The sequence below is a fragment of the Lissotriton vulgaris genome, chromosome 8 (genome assembly GCF_964263255.1).
Source record: "Lissotriton vulgaris chromosome 8, aLisVul1.2, whole genome shotgun sequence".
Classification (NCBI taxonomy): Eukaryota; Metazoa; Chordata; class Amphibia; order Caudata; family Salamandridae; genus Lissotriton; species Lissotriton vulgaris.
In genome coordinates, this window is record NC_141696.1 from 627,937,645 (window position 1) to 627,961,722 (window position 24,078).

Consider the following 24,078-nt stretch of genomic DNA (forward strand, 5'->3'; position numbering starts at 1 on the left):
TGTCAACACTCTAGCCGCTACTGGTAAACACTGATGCACAACACTGTGAAATGCAACACCTGTAACTCGTGTTCACTCTGTCTTGTGTTCAGCACACCGTACAACTGTCAACTACGTATGTCTGAATAGGGTGGGCATGCCATTGAGCCCAAACGCACTGCTGTTTTGGGGTTTCCTTCAATACTCCCATTAAAAAGATGCGAACAATAAGCACATAGGCATGTACCGTACAGCAATTTTTATACCAGACGAGAACCAATATATGACACACGTTAGTTTGGAGGAGCGCAAAATCAGATCCCCCATTATGAAACACCACCAAGGGGGAAATCTCTGCCCTATGGGCTTTATCACCAGTCGGCGGAAGGTTGAATCAGAATGCTTCCACCTCTGAGGCCCTACATCACATCAACCCACAACTGTGGACATCAGGCTGTCCGTGAGAACCAAAACCTCCAAGAAGTCAAGGAATTATAAACGGATGCTACATTAAAAACTGTGCTTCATAACGTAACACACAAAATTGGTTTAATCAGGTCCTTACTTTTATCCGGTATGAAACGCAGTAAAGCTTTCAAAGTATGAATACTTACCAGACTGTCCCCCAAACAAATGTAATTTTATATACACCACATCGCTCGAAAAGAGATGGAAGACCGGTCCTGCAAGAAACCAGTGGGCATTTGGCAGCTAGCAATAGCGACTGCGCAAACAACATTGGAAGGTTTCACTGCTTTCTTGATGCCAGCTAATTCTACACAACTGAGGGGATGCCTTCAGCAGCCTCAGGTGTACAGGTAGATCAGGTCGGAGGGGAGGGGGGGCGTTGTCCCGTGCTTGGAAATTGAGGCTGAGCAGAAGGACCTCGAATCAAGGATACACGACCTAAGCAGGACAATCGCAGACGTTGTCTTGAGCAGGGACTGTCACCGCCTTACACAGTCTAGTCACACTTACCTATCCAGCAGCACGAGACAAAATGAGAAGACAGAGTTCACTCATCAGCACGGCGCACAGCAAGGTTAAAAATGTAATAAAAATGCATACGGCCTCTCGGAATAACAAGAAATGGATCAAAAAAAAAAAAAGCAAAACAGAAAGCAACTTCACATCCGGCCCGGGGAGGAGACATGGGAGGGCGAGGGCTGCCCGCGCATGTGCAGTACCTGCAACTTTCGTGTGCCCTGCGGCTCGTGCCCAGTGGCGGCGTGTGTAGCCGGTGCAGGCAGCGCCTGTCCCCTTCCGGGGCTCTTGTGCTGAAGAGAGAGCCCCGGCGCCAAAAAGGAAGAGTGGCACACAGCAGTGCGGGGCTCCCATGCTTATGGAGAGAGACCCGCGTCGTGCAGCCAGATGTGTAGAGGAACTGGAGTGCTCCGCCGCAGCCAGCCACCGCTGAGGAGGATCCTCCCCCCACAGACCGGTGAGTGGGGGATTCTCAATTTGTGACGATGAAGGCACTGTATCAAGTTTATTTCCTGAGCGGACTCGCCATTGCGAGCCGCTCCAACAATGGGGCGAAAGTTAAACTGCATGCTGGAGATGTGCACGTGCGCGTCCACAGACACCAATCGAGCGCGTGCCCCGGTCTGTCTCCCTTGAGAGGCAACTCAACAACAATAGGTCTCGAGAGCGAGACCTAAAAAGGAGCAGCAAAATATCAGTCCTTGATTGTGGAAGATTAATAAAATAACAAGGCCTAGGCCCTAAACACTTTCATTTATATAGCCTTACCGTTTACTTTGCTTGGCGCTCCTTTTCCTTCGGTCAAGGTCAGTCGGATATTAATCCTGCTTAAATCTGTGCAGCAGACATCGGCATCAATAAGGGAGTTCTTCAGAATGCCTTTTTTATTCCATTCAGAATGTAAACACAGGCCTGCCATCGCTGCTTTCCAGTTGTGCAACACAGAGAGAACCACTTATTTCATGCCTTTCATTTAAATTAAAGTTCGTAAAACCTCCGAAAATACATCTCGGGATTTTTCTTGGCAGTATTCAGTGAAAAGCAGTATTCAGACTGTTATTGAACAATAGGCTATTAAAGTCTGCCATTCTGGTTTCATTACTAGCAGTTGGGTCATTTTTAATAAATGACTTGATGACTTGTAGAAATATGGCAATCCACATGAAATAAACGTGACGTGCTAGATACAGTTTAGCACCACCTTTGCTTTGCAGGAAGCAAAAAAAACTACTACAGCCCTGATTGGCTCAGTTAAGCCAATCTGATCAGCTGGTTTGGGTGAGGGGGAAACGTCACCTAAAAAAAAGGCCTAAATGCTAAAACAACGTTAAAGGGCTACTAAATTGAGACCTTACCGGAGCGAGCTACGCATGGGGCCTCGGCAAGCTACTGGTAGCTCGTGATCGACCGGTTGGAGACCCCTGCTCTGGGCGCTAGAAGGGCAGTAATGCATTACATAGAACGAAAGAGCACAGAAAAACAAAGCAGTTCTTTGTGTTCTTCGCAAGCAGTTTCCTAGAAAGACCAGTAACGAAGGGCACCATCGCATGATGGATCGCACAAACTAAACAATTCTGCCACAAGCAGGCAGGTCAAGTACTACTAGGAGGGGCAAAAGCCCACTCTACAAGGAAAAAGGGAGCAACAATAGCCTTCCTGGCTAGCACACCCATTCAAGACATATGCCTGGCGGCAACATGGGCTTCAGTGCACACGTTCACTAAGCACTACTGTGTGGATATACAAATGAACAAGGAAGCACAAGTAGGACAGAAAGTACTTCAACATATATTCAACAAGCAACGCTCCTCTTCCACCCAGCCTCTACAAACATAACAAACCGCTACAAAGTCTATGCACAGCATAGTGAATCCAGAAAGATTCATGCTGCAAAATTACCTGTCTGTGTTGTTTTGCAGCTTGAAGATCTTTCTGGATTCACTAGTGAACCCACCCACCTCCGCCAGAAAGATGAGGCAGGAGGAGGAGGTAATACAAAGACAATATACAATCAGACTCTTTAAAGAGACAAATCTGGAGTTCCTTAAAATAGGAAAGAACTTGAGAAGATCGGAAAAGGACAAACATGACACAAAAACACGAAAAAAAAAGATCCGAAGATGGCGCCCAAAGGTGGGAGCTTCCACAGGAAGCGTGCCGACGTCACAGGAAGGACGCCAAATGGTGGGACGTCAACACCCACCTGGGCTACGAAAACAAAAAGAAAAACAGAAAAAATACTACGATTCCGGACCCAACCACTAACCGCAGAATAATGCACAGCATAGTGAATCCAGAAAGATCTTCAAGCTGCAAAACAACACTGACAGGTAAAAAACTATTCGTTACCACATGCATGAATACTTTGCGCATGGTGGGTACTATTTAGCCTTACTCTTGACTCACCCCATCTTGCTTGATGGGGGCCCAGTGTCTATTGGACCGGGTTACTCAACATCTGATCTCAAATTTCATCACCACTCTATCCTCTTATCCTCCCTCTTGGGGTTTATTCTTAGGGACCCAACTCTCCGCATCTGGCTATTATGGTCATGTCTGTGCTAGACCTTCACCTTTTTCTTGCAACTACACTGTATGCACACGTCACTTAGGTGACAGTACGCCAATGTATATGAGGTTTTTCATTAACCATGTTTTTTTTAAATATGCGTAAAATGGAATTTGGACACACATAATGTGTTTTTGGTTTTTTTGTACTCTGTCATGGTGGCTTTGTGTGTACTTTTCGTATCTTGTTTTGGTGGGTTGCTCACTTTTTTAAGTTAAACTTACTTTTTTAGTACACGTGATAATGGTCCTAAATTAGAGTATGAACATATATGTCATGATACATGACAATGTGTTTTGTAATGCTGTCAGTTATGTTGTGTACATGTATTTTTTATATATGTATATAGGTCACTTTACAGCCCTGAAAAAGTCCATTGTACTGGATGAAACGCTTTGGCTGTTCTTCGCAACATAACGCATGTTACGCCTGAATCATTTGTGAATAAAAAAGATTTGGAAAATTCATCTCCGAAATTGATTTGATTCTTGTTTAACTACTGTTTTATATTTAAGTATTTACTGGTGCCCCGGCTGATTCCTGTTTTAAAATTGTATAGTCCGGTTAGGACCGCACCCTGACAGTTGGTGCTTGAACTGTGTGCATATAGATGTACTTAGGCTATCTCCTGTATTATACAAACCTTGGGGATAGCAGGATAGGTGCAAGTCTCGGCAGAGGTTTCACTGTTGTGCTTTATTATAACTAGATAATTTGTGTTGTTTTTCTCTGGCAGCAACACAGATGGGTAGAGGGTAGTCCTTAATCTACATGCATTTTTAGGTCTGGCTTGTCAGTGCAACGGTAACATGACCTTTTAACCTACATCATTATTATTCTACAGCTCTTTCCTTCCACAGGAAAACATATCCATTCCCCTGCTAATTACTTATACGCTTCATATTATCATACAGCATCCCTTTAAAGCCAGATCTATTTGTATTACCAGCGCTTGTTATGGTTGTAGCTGTCGCCATACAATTATGTGAGCATCACTAGAGAGGGGATTTGGTCACGCCCACATGTTGTAGGCCAAAAGTACGTTTTTGAGTGAGCAGAAATAGTGTGCTTCCACAAATAGTTCATCCCCACCGCGCAGATATGATCAATTTGTTTTTTTCCCAACTGCTTAAGCTTGAACTTTCAGGGGTACAGGCATGAAATTGGAATGGTATTAAAGTGTCTTAAATAACGAGATAATATGTTGTTTTTCTCTGGCACCAAAACAGATGGGAAGAGGGCAGTAATTTACCACATGGATTTCTAAGTCAGGCTCGGTAGAGCAACTGTCACCTGATCTTTAAACCTATACCTATATTATTCTACCGTTCTTTCCACACAAATGCATATTTATTCCCATGCTATTTAATTGTAATGCTTCACCTTACCATACAACATTCCATAAACCCAGATATGTGGGTGCTCTAGGCATACAATCTGTATATAGGTCACTTATTAGTTCCCTCTGAGAGAACTTTCTGATTGAGTATATCCATGGGGTGTTCTTTTGGGAAATTTGGCACGCTATTCTAATGTTTCCTCCAATTGTGGCACAGACTAGAACATTTATATTGCTTATATACCAGTGATTCCATAATTCTGCGAAACCCATCAATCTGCCATTCTTCCATACATCTTCTAGCTTTTTGGGTGCCTTTCATTGTATAGTTTGAGTGAGACGGTGTGACATTTTCGGGTGTAATATAGTTTGCCACAGCTTTGTGGCAGACACGTGTCTTTATGGCCTGCAGCCTTTCTGTATCACGAGTGTTATGCACACTGCTGCCATGGGTTACGATAATCACCTACTCTTAGTTTTCCTTAGCAGTATTAACGCATGCAAACTCATGGGTAGATTACATCCGTGATAAATGGACAAATGTCATAAATTATTAGGGCGTTCGTTTAGAAACCACTGAACTATGCAGTGGATGTACTGTATAATATTTAAGAAAATCCGGTGCCAACAAGGCTCTCTGCTTCCATGGAAGTCTCAAAGTGTTCGGTGTGTACAGCACTGTTTTCCAACAAAAAGTTGTGCAGATATGAAACCAGTATGTTTAAGGTATCAACATTGGCATGTGTGCGTTTTCCTCGGTTCTCTCCGTTATTTGTTTTGGCCATGCTGCCTCTGGCATGCACAGTGCAGGTTGCGAATGAGTAAGGTGTGTTAAGTGCTTGACGCTTTGCATTTCATATTCCTAAATGCGGATGATGTCCTTTTGAATTAGGGAGACCGACTGAAGACTCGTTCCTCCAACGATGTTACTGTTTGAAAAGGGTGCTGACCTGTTTGGTCTGAAGGTCAGCTGGACATACCCGTTACCTTTCAGAAAGGACTCAAAACAATATTACTCCATGTCTGCGGATGCAAGATTGAGGTGGTAGGCAAACATGTATAATACATGGAAATTAATATATAGCATATAGAGCAGATCCATATGAGGTCAACTTTCTGAGAGTGGTGAGTGCACTGTGTGGCTGCGTGGCATTTTAAAGGCTCTTATTCCTTTCTGTGGAGGGTCGTATGGAGCCTGTGATGATGATGGCACTCCTACGTCATGAGAGGTATTAAATAAAATCTACCTTGCCAACAGCCTGGGGTCCGTGTCTTCATTTCGCTGTGGCAGTGGAGGCGGTGAAGATTATTGGTACATATATATATATATATATATTCTCAATATTAGGATAGTGCTGCTTTGAAATGTTTAAAACAGCTGCTTTCCCACATGAACGAATTGATGTGCAGTGCTGGTGGGCCTAGAGTGGTATTTGATAAAAAAGTTTCTCCCTTTCATTGAGAGTGACCTGGTGGTCCCAAACTCAGAATTCTACGCCTTCGTTGCACAGCTACAAGGGGTGGTGCAATGGCTGGCAAGGAAACAAGAAAAGTTAAAAAATCTTGTCTGACATTGAAACCAGATTCTCAGATTTTTGGACTATGGAGTGGATGCTATAAGCAATTTGTGTTGCTCAAGTTGATTTGCACAGCAATGTACTGCTGAAAATATAGGCTATCTGTAATTGGTGTAGAATGGTGAATGTCTGTCATAGGGATGCCCTTGTGGTGCCTTGCATGATTTAGGCTGATAACTCACTATGCCTTCAAACGATCTGGACGAACGGTGAAGTGACACACATTGGGACTTTTATGCAAGTGGCTTCCTACTTTCTTTTGACAAATTTACAGATGAACATAATCTACTTGGGGGTCAGTTCCTGTGGCACAGTCACCACATTGCGCTGGTGCACCATACCTGGGGTAGTGAGAATTTGAAACCCATCACTCATCACGGCAGTGAACAGTGAGAGGAAGGCTATGTCCCGCTTATATATGGCAGCTCTGCACACCACTGTGGTTGCACTGAGCGATGATCAAATCAAATCTGAGTCTGAACAGACCTATAACTAAGGACAAATGGAATAACGCAAATGGGCACTTTTGAGTGTCTAGGAACACACATATTCAGCTCTCACACTTTATTTTTATACAAGACCCAATTGACACAGAAAAGTTTCAGTAGAATGGACTTATGAGTTGACAACTGCCCCAAGTGTGGAGGTACTGATGCAGTTTTATTCACATAGTTTGGGGTGCCCTGGGTGGTCCTGCCATTGGCTTGAAATACCTGAAATAGTACCCGAAATTGCAGACCGATCCAGACTACTGTCCACTGAAACCTGTGTGTCTGGAATAATGCCACGACCTGGGATAGCTCTGCATGCCGGCTCGTGGATCTAGCATTGGTATTGGCCAACAGAAAATATCCACGGCCTGCAAATCCAAAATTATCCTCTCAGTGACAAGTTGGTGCACTGCTGTTAACCAGCCAGGAAGAAGCTGCGAGCAGCGTCCTGAGAGCCCGGAGTATCAGGACTGGTCATGGATGCTTAGCACAGGCTTGGGGTATGCTATTGCCCAAATAGTTGTCCAATGTCAGTTAACCCCCTTAGATGCTCTTGTTTTATATTGTATGCTTTGCTTAGGGGTGTGAGGTAGAGAATTTCTGGGGTGTTATGTTGACAGTATTACGTTTTGTGTGTCCCCCTGTCGACTGTCACATCCCTGCTTTATCGAATTCGACTAGTAGTGCATCCCTCCTAGTTTTCTCCCGGCATTCAGTTGAGATAGAGCCCACAAATTTTAGTTTCCTAAGTAGCTTTGTTAAAGCTGTATGTGAATTCTTATTTTAACGCAGGTATCTATGCCTCCTTCTCCTTCACACTTCCATTTTTCTTTAGGTTCACCACACTCCCCTTGCATTCTGTACATTTATTTTGATATTTAAGCCACACAATTAATCATGTGGACAATCCTTTTTGAAACCAATAAAACCTCACATAATGTTGGTGTGTCCTTCATAATTCCTCCTATTCTTTCTCGCAGGAACAGTGTAGGAAAAATTAGTCCCTCATGCACCGGTTTGTTAAAGCCCTATAAGTTGCCACTTTTCTCGGCACTTTTTTTCAATATTCCAAAGCCCCTCCCTTTACTCTCCTACCAAAATGTTAACTCTCGTTATTGTGCTTATCCGGGACAATTAATGCAAATGTGATATGCTTAGAGACCTCAAACTGCTCCTTGTTCCAATCCAGGCAAATTTTCCAGAATGTACAGCTCCTGAGCCTTGTCTTAAGGTTGAAAACTTCCTATCTGGCCCTAAATTTGCTCCGCACAAAAGCTTTCTACATTTTGAGCTGCTTATATCCACATTTCCATTTCGGTTCCCATGGAAGTCTCATGAAAAGTGCTAAAATACATGAACAATGGTTTCATGCAATTATTTCATGAAGCGGTGTTTCGGAATATTACACCTTCAAGTTATAAACATATTTTTCTTTCTATATGTCTAGATTTATATATTCTAGAACCTGGCTGCATAGAAGGAAAAGGTCTACTGCCTTGTTTCTTTCTTTTTCTGCACTTTTTTATCTCGTCTGATTTGGGTGTTCCAACAGCCACTGTTGAAGGTGACCTTGTCAGCCATATAGGCATGGAGATTCTTGGTGGGCAGCTGGTTTTGAAGCTGGTGTAAGCTGGCAAGGGAAGCCAGTGGAGTTCCATTAGGGTACAAGTGATGTGGTGATATTTCTTCAGGATGTTGACAAGGAATGCTGCATCATACAGGATTCCTTTAAGGATGGCCACGGTGGAGTCAGAGAGGCAGTGGAGAAGGGCATTGCCAACGTCTAGATTTCATGACGACTCAAAGTACGTTTTTAAGACACCTACTTTACTAGAGAGAACTGGTTCAGGCCATCTTGGTATTGTTAGCTAGGATGAGGTTGGTGCCCGTGTGAATAGGAGTGACTTGGCATTTTATTGTATGCAGTCTATTAGGTATTCCCACAGCCCACATTTCGCCCTTAAAATGGGCAATTAATTGCCATCTCTCTGATTCCTGGATAAAATCATCTGTGTTGCTGCAGGTGGTGTCATATTAGTCTTGTATCTATTTTCTGGTTGTTGTGTAAACCCCCACGTATAGAGACATGCTAGTCTTCTAGTGCTGCAGATGGTATTTATCAAGGGGAAGCAATTTGGTACTGTCTTCCTGAGATGTTCAGGGCCCTCAAGGTGCAACAGGGACGTATCGCTTGCAACTATCATTTATATTTTAGTGTGGCTTCATGTATTAGGTAATAGAAGTTATCTTTCATGTATGATTATTATTATTATTTTTTTTGGTTAATTTTTTATTGAACCTTTATTCGTAGTACATGCAGTTACAAGTATGGGCCTACAACCATCCCGGCCGGCCGCTAAACAGAACGAGAATACTGCAAGCAATATGTATAGTTATAGCAGTTCGAAACCCGGGGTTATAAAGTAACGATGCATAACTTGTAATCAGACACAACAGATTGAAATCAGGATTTAAGAGGTTCATTTTCAAATAAGAAACTAAGGAAGAGGTGTCGCACAGTCGTACACTATCCCGCAATAGTGTGCAAGTCAGGATATCTACAAACAGTGTTAATACGAAGGAAATATCGGGGGGGTAAGATATACAAAGCAGAAGAAATGCAGGCGCAACCCCGGCGTGTAGCAAGTCCAACTCCCACCCCTCATCACCAAACATACCGCAAAGAGCGTGAGCGACGACGACACTAAAAAAGGAAGAAAGACTAAAGGGCCATAGAAACAAATATCGCTCAACCACCCATCCCGCAACCCCCCACCCTGCACACCCGCAGAAGGCCATGGCCTACCCCCCCCCCCCCCCCCCCCCCCGCAGCATGCCTGTCGCCCTAATAGAGACCCGAAATATAGAAAGATAGAGAAAGAGGAAAAGAAAAGAAAAATAAGCGGAGGAGGGCCCTCATCATGCCGCCCGGCCCCGCCCCTCGCCCCTACACCTCGGAAATCCCAGAAAGGAAGTAATACTATAATGAAGAACAATAAATCCCCATCACATTAGCGACGAAATATCGATCGAACATACCCACTGCACCGTCTGTCAACAATAAAGCCATTAGACCATAAAACCACTTCATCCCTGCCCCTGTCTGGTAGCGGTACCGCCAGAAGTCCACTCATTTAATCAATTTAAAGCACAGTCCTGAGGGTCCAAACAATAAGGGTGGATCCGGGTGGGGCGCAGACCCAGGAAAGCACAACAATCCAAGTCCATCGAAGTACCGACAGCAAAGATCAGACAATATCAAGTCCGGTCTCGGGAACTTCCAAAGGCTCACAGAGAATAACACCATCCAGGAGAGAAGAGTCACACAGTTTGGCCACCGCGGCGACTTAACCAGGCCAGTCCATGAGGGAAAACAGCGCTCCATCCCCAGCCGCCAGTTGGACATGTGTCCCTAGGAGACATCCATACGAGCAATCAAGTCGGTCCGCGCGGGCACGGGAGCCCGAACCTCGAGCGGCTCCCGGTGCCTCTGCAGAGCTGGATCTTCCACCACAGACTCAGCAGCAAGTTCATCAGCAGTCCCCTGGAGTCGGACCGTGGCCGTTAGAGACAGCGAGACAGCAATGGCATCCATTCTTTCACCCAGGTCCCAGGCATGGGAAATCATGGTCTCGTGCAAAACTGCTAGGGCAGCCAACACGTCCCAGGATGTAAACTCCTGCCTACGTTGCGAGCATCCCTGCCCCATCCGTGCAACAGCCACCCGGCGTGGACGCGGGCCGTAGAGGAGAGCACCAGCCACATCTTAAACCAGTCGGCCCTGTCCCTCTTCACCACTGTCAGGGACCAGGCCTCACCTCGAGGGCGCCACGGGATGCGTCCCCGGGGCGAAAAGCTGTGAGGCAGGCTCCTGAAAGGAGAGCCACCAAAAGGCTAAAATCCCTGCCGGGCCCCGGGAGTCACCCGCCTATGTCAGGGGCAGTCCTTGGCTATACCCGGGCAACAAAGTTTGGGGAGGGGGCAGGAGGCATGCGCCCCCTCCGATCCTGTGCCACCACACTGCCCCTCAAGGGTCACCGCAGAGCGGACCGGGTCTTCACCGCTAGCAGCGGTCCTTCATGTCAACGGCACCCGCCGACAGGCCCCCCACCGCCATCAACGGCCGCCGATGCTGCAGCTCCGGCCGGAGGCCCTGCCAAGTCAATGCCCCGGTCTCATCGCCGCGTGGGCCGTGGAGCCGTCGGGGACGGTTCTCAGAATCTGCTGCACGTAGGAGCTTCGGAAGCAAACGATAGGTGCCCGTTTTCTTTCTCCTATTAAAGTATGCCTTCGTGGCGCAGGATGGACGTCAGGATAGACGTGTGGGGCGAAAGGGCTCTCGGAGCCGAGCGACTATGCGGCCATTTCGGATGCCTGCTTGGCTCCTCCCCCTCTCATGTATGATTATTGTGCCAGTCCTGACTTCACAAAAAGGATTTATGGGATTTCTGTATAGAGAGGACCAAATGGAGTGATCAGTCTGCGTCCAAGCCTAATACACAGTTGGAATCTCCTGTGCATATTATGAGATTTGCCCTTTAATGCCCATAAACCCATTGCTTTAGGAAAGCAGCAGCTGTAGATAACCATCATCAAATCTCTTAAACGTATCTTCTAATAAAGTGCTGTTTCTAGCATAAGTTTGTTCATTAGCATTGATGATACCAGACTCTACTGGGAAAGGATGTAAGTATGATGCACTGTGAAACTAGAATGCTAATCTGGGAAAGGTTATAATTGTGAACTTTGAAAATTAATACTTTTTTCACTTTTTTATTGATAGGTTGATTTTTAGTAAATTTTATAGGAAGACAGGGTCACCTAAATGGCTGTATTGCACAAAACATTCAAAAAACGTTAGTTTACATAAAAGTGTTTGATAGGTTCTTTTTATGACTATTTAATGATAGTGACTCTAAAATGTATTGAGACGTGCAGTTTAAAAGTGACGAGTCTTTATAATGGGATCTACACAATGTAGTCATTTAATAATAATTGTGGCTATCTTAGACAGTATACATAACTCAAGGCAGCTTTTTATTGAATGTCTGTTAAAATCGGTAACTCTGCAGAAATAAACCTTGTAGAAATATATAGTATGTTCTGACGAAAGCACCACCGTCTGTACTTATTCGTTAGTCTCTTTAAATTAAAGCTGAGAGCTGATATATCTGATTATCTTTTCCATGCTACCTCAGGCATGGCATAAACATTCTGCACCTTCCACTTGTAGTTGTATTGTTGTTTTCTCACCTACGATTTGAACAGAACTAGATTACATCTTTATCACGTCACCATATGTTTGCCTTCATATTTTACTTTTGACTACACTTTTAAGAGACACACTGTCATGCAACATGTCCTGAAATTTACTGCATAAATATCCAAATAAAATCATACAAAACTCTGATCAGCAGTTATATGGTATTATTGGTGTTGATGCGTTGTGCTGCTGATAAATTTGCTGAGCTATAGTGTTCGAGGCATGTGGGCTGCTGAATTCATATCTGTGCATAGATCGCCGCCTAGTGTTGGGTCCGGATGATTGCACATTGTTGTCCTGGAAGAGTCTTCGAAGTATCACGAGATAGGTGGCTCCTCCCCTGGACTACAGTGCGCATGGGTATCCTCTCCATCCTCAGATTGGTTTTTTCCGCCATTGGGTTCGGATGTACTTTCCTTTACTCGAAGTTCGGAATCGAAAAAAACTTGTCTAAAAGGCCAAAAGGCCTTCGGACTCGTCCGTATTGTTTTCGATCGGTGCCGACAGCTTTATTTACAGTTTATTAAACTCAGGACGTCAAATCGGGCCTTGACGACGCCAAAGGGACCTGTCGTCGATGGAACGAAATCCATTCAAAAGATGCCCTCTTTGTAATTCGAAATACCCACATATAGATAAACACCCTGTATGTAACAAGTGTTTATCTCCGGAACATCATGAAGCCGACTGCCTAGCCTGTGCCCAATTCGATCCAAGAAGACACTTCAGATTCGACGGGCCGCTAGGCTAATCATGCAGAAACCAGCGCCGGAGCCGGAAAATATGTTCGACGATTAAGAAGATCTTGTCGAAGCCGAAGAATCAGATCAACAGTCGGATCAAGATTCAGAGCATGACTCCAACTACTATGTCGACAAAGGAGAAGACATCGTCGAGGTAGGAGACGACGAACAAGGGATCGGAGCCGTCAAAGACGACTCCAGTGATGAAACGGGGCCAACCGTGAGTACGACGCCCCAAACATACACTTCTATGGTTCCACAGGCTCAGGCCGAGGCATCGCCGGAAGGCCTTAGCCAAGATCTCGAAACCCATTCTATAGCCTCGCGATACAGCTCGGCTAAGAATATTAGAAAAGAGCCATCGGATCAACATACCCGGAATTGTTGATATCGAAACCGAAAGTTATGGAACCAAAAACGAAACCAAAACTGATCGACTACACAGTCTTCGGACCAAACTACGTCGATCCATCGGAGTCAATCCCAAAGAAGATCGTCGACAATACGGTCTTCGGACCAAACTATGTCGATCCATCGGAGTTGAACACAAGGGTCGTCGAGCTGAAGGCCAGCGCACCTATATCCACTTCAAAACAAAAGGCCGTCGAACCGATAAGATCGGCGCCGACAGCCGACAACACAAAAAAGGGACTCGATCCGAAGAAGGTTGTCGAACCGAAACAGAGAGTCGACAAACCAATGGCTGTGCAACAGAAGACAATCGAGCCGAATAAAATTGACCCAAAGAAGGCCATCGAGCTGAGACCGCAAGGCATCGGTCCGAAACCACAGGTTCCGAGGACGCCACAAGGTCAGAAGGGCACTATCGACACAACAAAGAACGTCGAACCGATAAGAACATCGGCTCCAAAGAAACAGGCACAACCTAAAAAGACTGTTGTAACACCGAGGGCTCTCGGACCGATCAAATTTGCCCTACCAACTTCCTTTAAGACAAAGGCGATCGACCCGAAGTCCGGGATCGAACCGAAACAAACAAAACCAAAGACATTGGGAAAAAAGCCAAGGACTACTGAGCAGGAGATCTTGTATCCAGACCCCTCATCAGAAGAACAGTCAAAACTTTACATTGACCATAATTCTGGCAAAGTCACTCTCTACAAGAGGAAAATCAGACCAAAAACTGATAAACAGTCTTATATCATCCCACTCAAAAAGAAAAGGGACTGTTCTACTTCACCTATTCTATTTGAGCCTATAAAACCAACTATGCCTAACAAGTACACATATACACCCACACACTTAGATGAAGAGGTGGATTGTGAAGATAATGAGGAATACAATTATCCAGTTGACCCTGACCAACACAGTCAACCTCAACCATGGGCTGACCCAGTAGATCCTGGTGACTCTCAGCCCATTCCAGATACACCTGCATACCCTGCTAAGCCTTCTCCTACAGAGGATACAGCTGATTTTAATGCACTAATAGATAGGGCAGCCCTCAATCACAATGTAGAGATGCATGCAGACCCCATTGAGGAAGATTTCCTCTTTGACACTTTTGCCACATCAGAAAGATCTGTCAAAACACTACCTATGTTAAAAGGGGTACTTAAACATGCAGGTGACATATTTAAGGAAACAACTAGGGCACGGGTCATTAACCCCAGAATAGAGAGGAAATACAGGAAAGCACCAGTAGACCCCACATATATTAAGGGACAACTGCCTTTGGATTCTTTAGTGGTATCCAATGCACGTAAACTTGCAAACTCACAAACAACTGGAGAAGTTCCACCTCCTGACAAAGAATCAAAGATCTTAGAGGCCTCAGGAAAGAGGGTAGCTGCTCAAGCAGCTAATATATGGCGAATATCTAATATGCAAGCCCTGTTGGCTAGGTACGACAGGGCACACTGACACCCTAGAGACACTTCTCCAGTATTTACCTGAACCTTACAAGGAACAGGCTGAAGACCTAGTACAGGAGGGAAAGTTAATAACTAACACCTCCAATAAATGTGCCCTAGATGTGGCAGATACAGCGGCCAGATCAGTTAACACCAGTGTTATGCTCAGTAGACCTGCGTGGCTTCGCATTTCAGGTTTCAAAAATGGAAGTCCAGTCCACTTTATTAAACCAGCCAGTAAATCCTGACTATTTATTTGGTCCAGCTGTAGATACAATCCTGGACAAGATGAAAAAAAAACACTGAGACGGCTAAGTCTATGGGAGCCTTGCAGTCCCAACAACATAGAGGCTCTTTTCGTCGCTCCAATTACAGAGGAGCTGCAAGAGTTAACTCATCACAGCAGACCTCAAACTACAAAGGGAATACGCAAATCACCTACAATAAGAACAATAGAGGTGGATACCGCGGCAATTACAACAAAGGCAGAGGACGAGGGAATAATACCACCAGATCCTCTACCAACACAAAACAGTGACTTCTTGGCGCTACCCCCAGACCATACAACACCAGTCGGGGGACGATTACAGCAGTTCCTACCTGTCTGGCAAAACATCACTACAGACAAGTGGGTAAGGCAAATTATCCAGGATGGCTATTGCCTAGAGCTAACATCCACACCACCCGACATACCACCAAGACACCGTCCTATGTCTGTGGAACACTTAAACTTATTGCAGCAAGAAGTCATCAGCATACTGCAAAAAGGGGCCATAGAACTAGTACCATTAGAACATCAGGGTACAGGGGTATACTCACTATACTTCCTCATCCCCAAAAAGGACGGGTCTCTCAGGCCAATATTGGACCTCAGGCCCCTAAATCAATACATTTTATCAGAGCATTTTCATATGCTCACTCTACAACAAGTCTTACCACTGCTGCAACAAGGAGACTTCCTCGCAACTTTGGAACTCAAAGACGCATACTTCCATATACCGATACATCCTGCTCACAGGAAATATCTCAGGTTCACAATACAGAATCAACATTACCAATTCAAAGTCCTTCCATTTGGTGTAACAACAGCCCCAAGGGTGTTCACGAAATGCCTAGCGACAGTAGCTGCACATTTGAGAAGACAACATATTCACGTCTATCCGTACCTGGACGACTGGCTAATACAAGCAAAGTCGGCCCAGCAATGTGCCAGCCACATGTCCCGCACCATTCACCTCCTGCACAGTCTAGGCTTCACGTTGAACTACCCAAAATCTCATCTTCAGCCGTCCCATGTACAGCAGTACCTGGGAGCAACGATAGATACTCTAGCAGCAAAAGCATACCCAAACACTGCAAGAATACACAGTATGCAACTGCTGATCCAAAAGTTCAAGCCCCAGCACTCGCTCTCTGCCCGAGTGTTTATGCAACTCATAGGCATGATGGCTTCGTGCATCTTCATAGTCCCTCACGCAAGACTACACATGCGTCCGCTACAAGAGTGCTTAGCACGGCAGTGGAACCAGGCTCAAGGACAATTGAAAGACCTAGTGTTGGTGACCAGTCGTGCATACAACTCTCTGCATTGGTGGAATCCACAAAACCTTTGCAAGGGACGACTGTTCCAAGAGCCTGTACCACAAATAGTGTTGACGACGGACGCATCCCTGATAAGATGGGGAGCCCATGTCCTTCAGTACACAGTGCAGGGCCTATGGACAACACAACAAAACAAAATGCACATCAACTTGCTAGAGCTGATGGCAATTTTTCTGGCAATGAAAGCGTTCAAAGTACATTTATGCAACAAGACTGTGTTGATCCGGACGGACAACATGACAGCAATGTACTACATACAGAAACAGGGAGGAACACACTCTCCATAGCTATCACATCTAGCCCAAAGCATGTGGAAGTGGGCCATTCAAAGAAACATTTTTCTCATGGCGGAACACCTCCCAGGCAAGCACAACCAAATAGCGGATCTGCTCAGCAGACACAGCCAACAGATGCACGAGTGGGAGATTCATCCCACAGTGCTACAACCATACTTCCAACAGTGGGGTCAACCAGAGATAGACCTGTTCGCCACAAGGGAAAACGCAAATGCCAGTACTTTGCCGCCAGGTTTCCACATCCGCAGTCGCAGGGCAATGCGATATGGATGAACTGGTCAGGCAAATGTGCGTACGCTTTTCCCCCAGCACCGTTAATACCGCTAGTGGCACGCAAACTACGCCAGCATTCACTGACACTAATCCTGGTTGCTCCAACATGGGCGAGGCAACCATGGTACACAACTTTTCTAGAACTTTCCGTGGTGCCTCATCAAAGACTGCGGCTAACACCCACTCTTCTCACTCAGAGCCATGGAGACATACAGCACCCAGATCCGCAACAACTGAACCTTGCAATCTGGCTCCTGAAGTCTTAGAATGTGGGTACCTAAACTTACCTCCTGACTGTATGAACATTATCAAGGAGGCAAGAAAACCTACTACCGGTGGAAGCGTTTTGTCATTTACTGTAATAAAATGACATAAACCCACTAGATGCTTCAACGCAAACTATCATTTGCTATCTTTTGCACCTACATCGTTGCAATCTAGCTTATTCATCTATAAGAATACACTTCGCTGCCATTGCAGCTTATCTTCAGAACAGGCAGCATCTTTCGCTGTTTAGAGTGCCTGCAATTAAAGCATTCATGGAGGGACTCAAACGAATAATCCCCCCAAAACACCCACCTTCACCTGTCTGGAACCTAAACATCGTTTTAACCAAACTAATGGGACCACCATTTGAACCGTTGCATTCATGTGAATTACAATTTCTAACATGGAAGGTGGCTTTTCTTGTAGCGATTACTTCGCTTAGAAGAGTTAGCGAGCTGCAAGCCCTAACTATTCAATAGCCATTCATCCAAATATATGCAAATAGGGTGGTTCTTAGAACAAACCCTAACTTTATGCCAAAAGTGGTATCCCATTTTCATATCAATCAGACAATAGAACTGCCAGTGTTCTTTCCAAATCCACAGTCAGTACCTGAAAGGGCTCTACACACACTAGATGTCAAGAGAGCTCTTCTATACTACATTGATAGAACTAAGGATTTTAGGAAGACTAAACAGTTGTTTGTTGCCTTTTCACCACAACACAAAGGCAACCCCATTTCAAAATCTGGGTTAGCCAGATGGATAGTTAAGTGCATTCAAATATGTTTTCTAAAAGCAAAACGCACTTTAACAGTTCCCCCAAGAGCGCATTCTACACGCAAACTAGGGGCATCCATGGCTTTCCTAGGAAACATTCCTCTAGAGGAAATATGTAGAGCAGCCATATGGTCTACCATACATACTTTCACAAAACACTATTGTGTAGATGTACATTCCAAACAGCAAGCTGCTGTAGGACAGGCTGTTCTAAAAACTCTGTTTCAGACTGCTGCAGCTGGCACAGGTAGCCACCGCTAAGGGAGAGACTGCTATACATTCTATGCATAGATATGAATTCAGCAGCCCACATGCCTCGAACGGAATATGCTACTTACCAGTATGCATCTGTTGGACGTGCATGTAGGGCTGCTGACATTCATATCGCCCAACCTCCTCCCCTGTGCCTGTCGCAGCTGTAGCATTCATTCTTACTTTCTTGCATGGACATCTCTTACTGTACCATACTCCATCTCTGCCACAATGGCAAAAAACAATCTGAGGATGGAGAGGATGCCCATGCGCACTGTAGTCCAGGGGAGGAGCCACCTATCTCGTGATACTTCGAAGACTCTTCCAGGACAACAATGTGCAATCATCCGGTCCCAACACTAGGCGGCGATTTATGCACAGATATCAATGTCAGCAGCCCTACATGCCAAGAACAGATGCATACTGGTAAGTAGCATATTCCTTCTCTAAGGGTTTGTGATTGATTAAATTTACTACCCATCTTACTTGAAAGTACCTTTATGTTCATTGGATCATTTGCAACGGATTATAAGGTGTAAGCTGTAGGGGTTACGTTTCCTGATTGAGGTTTACGCATTGCTACGTTTTTCAAATTTTGCTAGGTACTACAACTCTCTTTTTTGCATGGTGAAGCCAACAAGCCCCCAGCACTGTTCTTTTCATGCAGGAGGCACAGTAGATATCGTGGAGAGCGACTCTGAGCTTGATCAGGGGGTTGAATTGCTGGAGCAAAACAGCGTGGGACGTATACCACGAGAAAAATTGGTTTACATGACTGTAAATGATGCCCAACAGGAGGATGAAGATTTAAGTAAGTACAGTGATTTAGCGCACAAATAATCTAATTTATCCTAAAGTTAGTGTTAAGTGGAGAGTGTTAATGAATTTTCATGTCAGATCTCCAAGTATCTTTAGAAGTTGTCCTGAAGATGACCCTCCTCTGAACAATGCTTTATCTTACTGTTCTTTCCAACTCCATCACATAGCAAGACTGGGGGGCAGGAGAAAGGGCTAGAAGCTGCTTATATTGTTTAATCATGATTGGGCCATTGTATGCAACTCCCATCTCCCTTTCTTTATCAATCACCTGTGAGTGGAAAAGGATTAGAAACTGCATCACGTTTTTGGCTGTGCAACTTGATGGACCTTCTTGTTGTTTTTGTTTTTTGTGGCAGTATTATTTTCTTTTGTGTGCCATGTTTTATTTTCCTTTTAACAGTGTTGGTATCTCTTTTATCCCGCTTCATCTCAACTTCAGGAAGCGCTTGGTTTGTTGAGGGAATTCCTTATACTGATCACTTTGTCAGTCCTTTGTCTGTGTATTTTGCCTAATGTTCTCCACCATGAGTTCTTCAGTAATAGTCATAAACAGAATATATTGACTCATAATTGAAAAGTCCTATTTTAAAGTGAAACACGTCTTTCAAAAGTCAATATTAAGTCGTTGTTTCTTTAAAAGTAAAACATTTTTTGGAATGCCAACTAAAGTAAAATCAAAAATTAATATAAGCCATTAACCCCTTTTTAATATACTCTTCAAGGACAATAAATCATTAGGAAGTCCAATATATGCTTACCTCCAGAAAACCTATCTTGTGCCTGACAGCTTGAAATGAAGTACCCTACAAAAAAAAGACTGAGAAATATTGTCAGTGACGTAGACACAGACCCAATTTAGCTCCTTGGAGTTAAAATGAAATAAAATAACTGAACTGTCACTGTACTGCATTTTGCAGTTGTGCTGCATTCATCCTTGCAAGGGGGGGGAGTGTCACATTCCTCTGTAAAAATGTTATTGTCTATCTGACCGATTTCTAGCTGTTTTTCTCGGAGCAGAACATTTAATGTATTGTATATTCGCAACCTGTGCATACTCCTGCCATCTTGTAATTCGGGTTGGAAAAGTAAAAGTTGTTTTTCTCTTATTGTTTATTTCTGATTGAGGCTGAGCTTTTAATAGGACAGGCATGCATCACTATGAGAACTACTATGCATTGGATTGCCAATCTCAACCCAGACTGCTTTTTTTTTCTACCATTGGGTAAAAAGTTTAAATTCTCTTTCTTCTTCCAACAAGATAAGCTGTAGTAGGTTGATCCCTAATAGAACTATCAAATGGAGAGGGTTAATGTCCCATTAGACACACCTCTTAATGCAACTTCTGAACACAATGTAGTTCAGAGAACAGCCTGCAGTCGTAACGTGGTAAGGCTGGTGAAAGAGGAAGAATGCTTTGAGACGCTTCCCCAGAAGTCGTCAATTTTTACATATACTTAAAAAAATCTGCTGACGACTGCTTCGTCAGACCTACCAAGACAGTCAGTGTCTTGTAACTCCATGGTTGAAAGCAAATAAAAATGAGCTTCTCAAGAACCAATTTATATTAAAGGCATGTCAGATTTGACTTCTTGGGAGTCCATACTGCTATGTAAATAATTCAAGAATCCAACTGCTTCTCTTGGTCCATGGACTAATGGCCCACCTAATGTTAATTACAAAGTGTTCATAGTGCTGTTGGAAATTTGTGTACAAAGTGTTCATAGTGCTGTTGGAAATTTGTGTTTATGGGTGCAGCCATGATTTGGCGGCCTTGCTTAGCTGCTATACTATATTTCATTATGAAGAGATGAAGATAAATAATATTTTGTAACTCAATAGAGCAGAAGGGAATCATACAAGAAGCAAAGCGACCTCAAACTCAAGCATCAAACTAAATTAGATGTAGCCAGCTGTCGGCTCAACAACACTGTTCTTTTGCGTTGCAGTGCTTGGCTCTGCATTTTGAACTTTCTTTCAGAAGTTCAAAGGCCATTGCTAAATTTGCTTTTTGAAGTGAAACACTTGATTCGTAGCATGTGTTGGCCGTAGATAAAGCATATCCTTACGTCTAGTGTTGGGCTCGGACGGTTTCAAGTTGTTTTTCTTCAAAGAAGTCTTTGAGTCATGAGGTATTGTGACTCTTCCACTGTGTATTGCGTGTGTTTATCGGCTCCTAGTTAGATTATTTTTTTGCGCTATCTGGTTTGGACATCAATATCGCAGCTCTGGGATCGTAGCTCGATTCAAGCACCAAGGCCTTTCTCAGCACCCCGTTCCTTCTACAACAGGATAGACAATCATATACACTGGCTAGTGTTACCGAAATCTTCAATTCACCTTTTCGGGCCCTGCCTTCCACATATCTTCTTTTCCAGTCACCATACTCCATACACTCCACGACGAGGAGGAAGGAAAAGGCGCCCTTCAGCTTCTGCCCCAAGTATCATGGCAAATACTCCAAGCTAGACCAGCACAAAGTTGGCAATTTCTGTTTGTTGCCAGAACATGACGAGAGTTTGTGTTGAGCCGTGCCTGGCGTTTTGTTCTAAAAAGAAACTTCAGCAGCGTAGAGAGCGATATTGGGCTCTCTCTACCATGCAACGACACACAGGCGGACAGTCACCAGACTCCGAAGATACTGAGCCTTAGAGGGCACCAACAGACATCCCTATACTGCTGTCTAGCAGTGGCGACAGCTCTGACTCTGAGCCTGATCCATATTTACAAGGGCATGTAAGTACATCGGCGAAAGCCTCCCAAGCCCCCAAAAAGGCTGGTATAGTGGCTTTCGGAACTCCACTGCCCTCTGGCCATGGTGGTCTCCAACAACAGGCTCAAGAGTGCCCAAACTCACTCTGCCGCAAAACAATCGAAGTGTCATGAAGTTTAAAGCCCTGACATATTATTCAGTTTCATCACTTGCAAAAAATCTGCATCTGCATCTCTGAAACAACAAAAAGTATCAGAGCTGAAGCAACAGACATCGGACCAAAAGCACCCTTCATGCCAAAAATCCTTCAGTGCCACCGGCAACGAAGCAGACAGATAACCCATTGGTGCCGAAACACCATTCACCTAAGCCGGCAGCAGAATCGAAAGATTATGGGACCAGACCACCCAAAGCTCCCAAGAAGGACGGAGGCACAAGCCCCATATTTTTCCCTCCGTCTACACTGCCATCACCACAACCTCTGCAAGTGCATGCACACTCCCCTGAACATCTGCCCTCAGAGAAGCCACATATCTCTCCTGTTCAGTCATCCACAAGTGACCTGCATACTGGGGAGGAGGTACCATACAACGTGCTATACTTTCCAGAACCACAAGGGGATCCGTATAATACACAGGACCCATGGGACCTATATGACACTGATCCGGTAGTCAAGACCGACCCAGACCTATATCCATCTGAGCCATCACCACCTGCTATCACATCTTACCACAAGTTCATCAGTAGGGCAGCACATTACCACACGTTAGATCTCCATACACTTGAGCATGAAGAGGGTTTTTTGGTGGAAACGCTAAACGGATTGCAAAAGACAGCATAATCCCTTCCCATGTTAAAGGGATCCACTCAAGATATTTTTAAACAACCAGTTAAATCTAGGTTTATCTCCCCTAGAATAGAGAGAAAATATAAACCTTGCCCATCAGACCCTACATACATCAGAGGTCAGGTCGCCCGGGACTCCCTAGTACATACTGCTAGAAAAAGAGCAAATTCCCAAGGCACTGGGGAATCAACCCCCACGAACAAGGAGAGTAAAAAATATGATGCTGCAGGTAAACACGTTGCCGCACAAGCAGCCTACCACCTGCACATCATAAACTCCATTGGTTTACTCTCCTGCTACAGTCGTGCCCAATGGGACAAAATGAAGGACATCTTACAACACCTCCCAGACCAATACCAACAAAGTGATTCAGTTGCTAGAAGGTTGGGCAATATCAAATGCTACCATACAATGCACAATGGATTCTGCAGATACCGGTGCGCAAGAGGTAAAGTACAGTGTCCTCAGATGACATGGATGGCTCAAGGTTCCTGGCTTTCTTCCACCTTCCCCCGCACCCTCCAAAATAAAAAAAACAGTGACCACCTAAGCCTCTCCCCGCAACAAATTACACCAGTCGGGGGATGGCTACAACACCACCACCATGAGTGGACAAACATCATCACAGATCAGTGTGTTATCTCTATAAGCAAGTATGGGTATTGTTTACAACTCGAGGACACACCTCCTACAATACCACCAAGGACACGAACCATTACTAGAAAATCTTATTTATTTATTTATTTATAAACCCTACTGTAGGACGAAGTCCAAGCCCTCCTTCAAAAAGGAGCTATAGAAATACTCCCAAAACAACATCAGGAACACAAGGTATACTCACTATATTTCCTCATTCCTAAAAAATACAAAACCGTCAGGCCAATTCTAGACCTAAGAACACTCAACAGTTAAATCTCCTCAGAACACTTCCACATGGTCACATTACAAGAAGCCATATCTTTGCTACAACAAGGAGATTTCATGAATGCATTAGACCTCAAAGACACCTATTTCCATATTCCCATACATCCAGTGCACCGCCGCTATCTCGGTTTCCAATTCCTCGGGCAGCACTATCAATTCAAAGTCCTACCGTTCGGGGTAACTACAGTCCCAATGGTCTTCACCAAATGCCTTGCGGTGGTAGTATCTCATCTCAGAAGGCAAGGCATACATAGTTTCCCCTATCTAGAGGACTGGCTCTTCAAAAGTCCAAACAAACAGCAATGCCTTCAGTACACCCAACAGGTAATCAACCTTCTGCACAAATTAGGGTTTTCTCTCAATATACCAAAGTCTCGTCTACAACTTCTACAAGTGCAACCTTTCCTAGGCCCCACACTGAAGTCCATCACAGCCAAAGTGTTTCCCAGTCCAGAAAGAGTATAAACATTCAAACTAGCATTACCTCTAT

At 44.5% G+C, this 24,078-nt stretch overlaps 1 protein-coding gene across 2 annotated transcripts in view; it reads left to right on the forward strand.

Moving 5' to 3' along the window:
• ZFX (zinc finger protein X-linked) overlaps window positions 1-24,078 on the forward strand; it is a 606,526-nt gene that overhangs the window by 291,063 nt on the left and 291,385 nt on the right. Inside the window, exon 5 of one of the 2 annotated variants that reach the window (XM_086934509.1) lies at window positions 18,956-19,099. The exons of the other annotated variant lie outside the window; for it this stretch is intronic. Within the exon in view, the coding sequence (XP_086790635.1) occupies window positions 18,956-19,099 (144 nt within the window). The remainder of the gene's footprint in view (window positions 1-18,955; window positions 19,100-24,078) is intronic. 2 annotated transcript variants of the gene reach the window in all.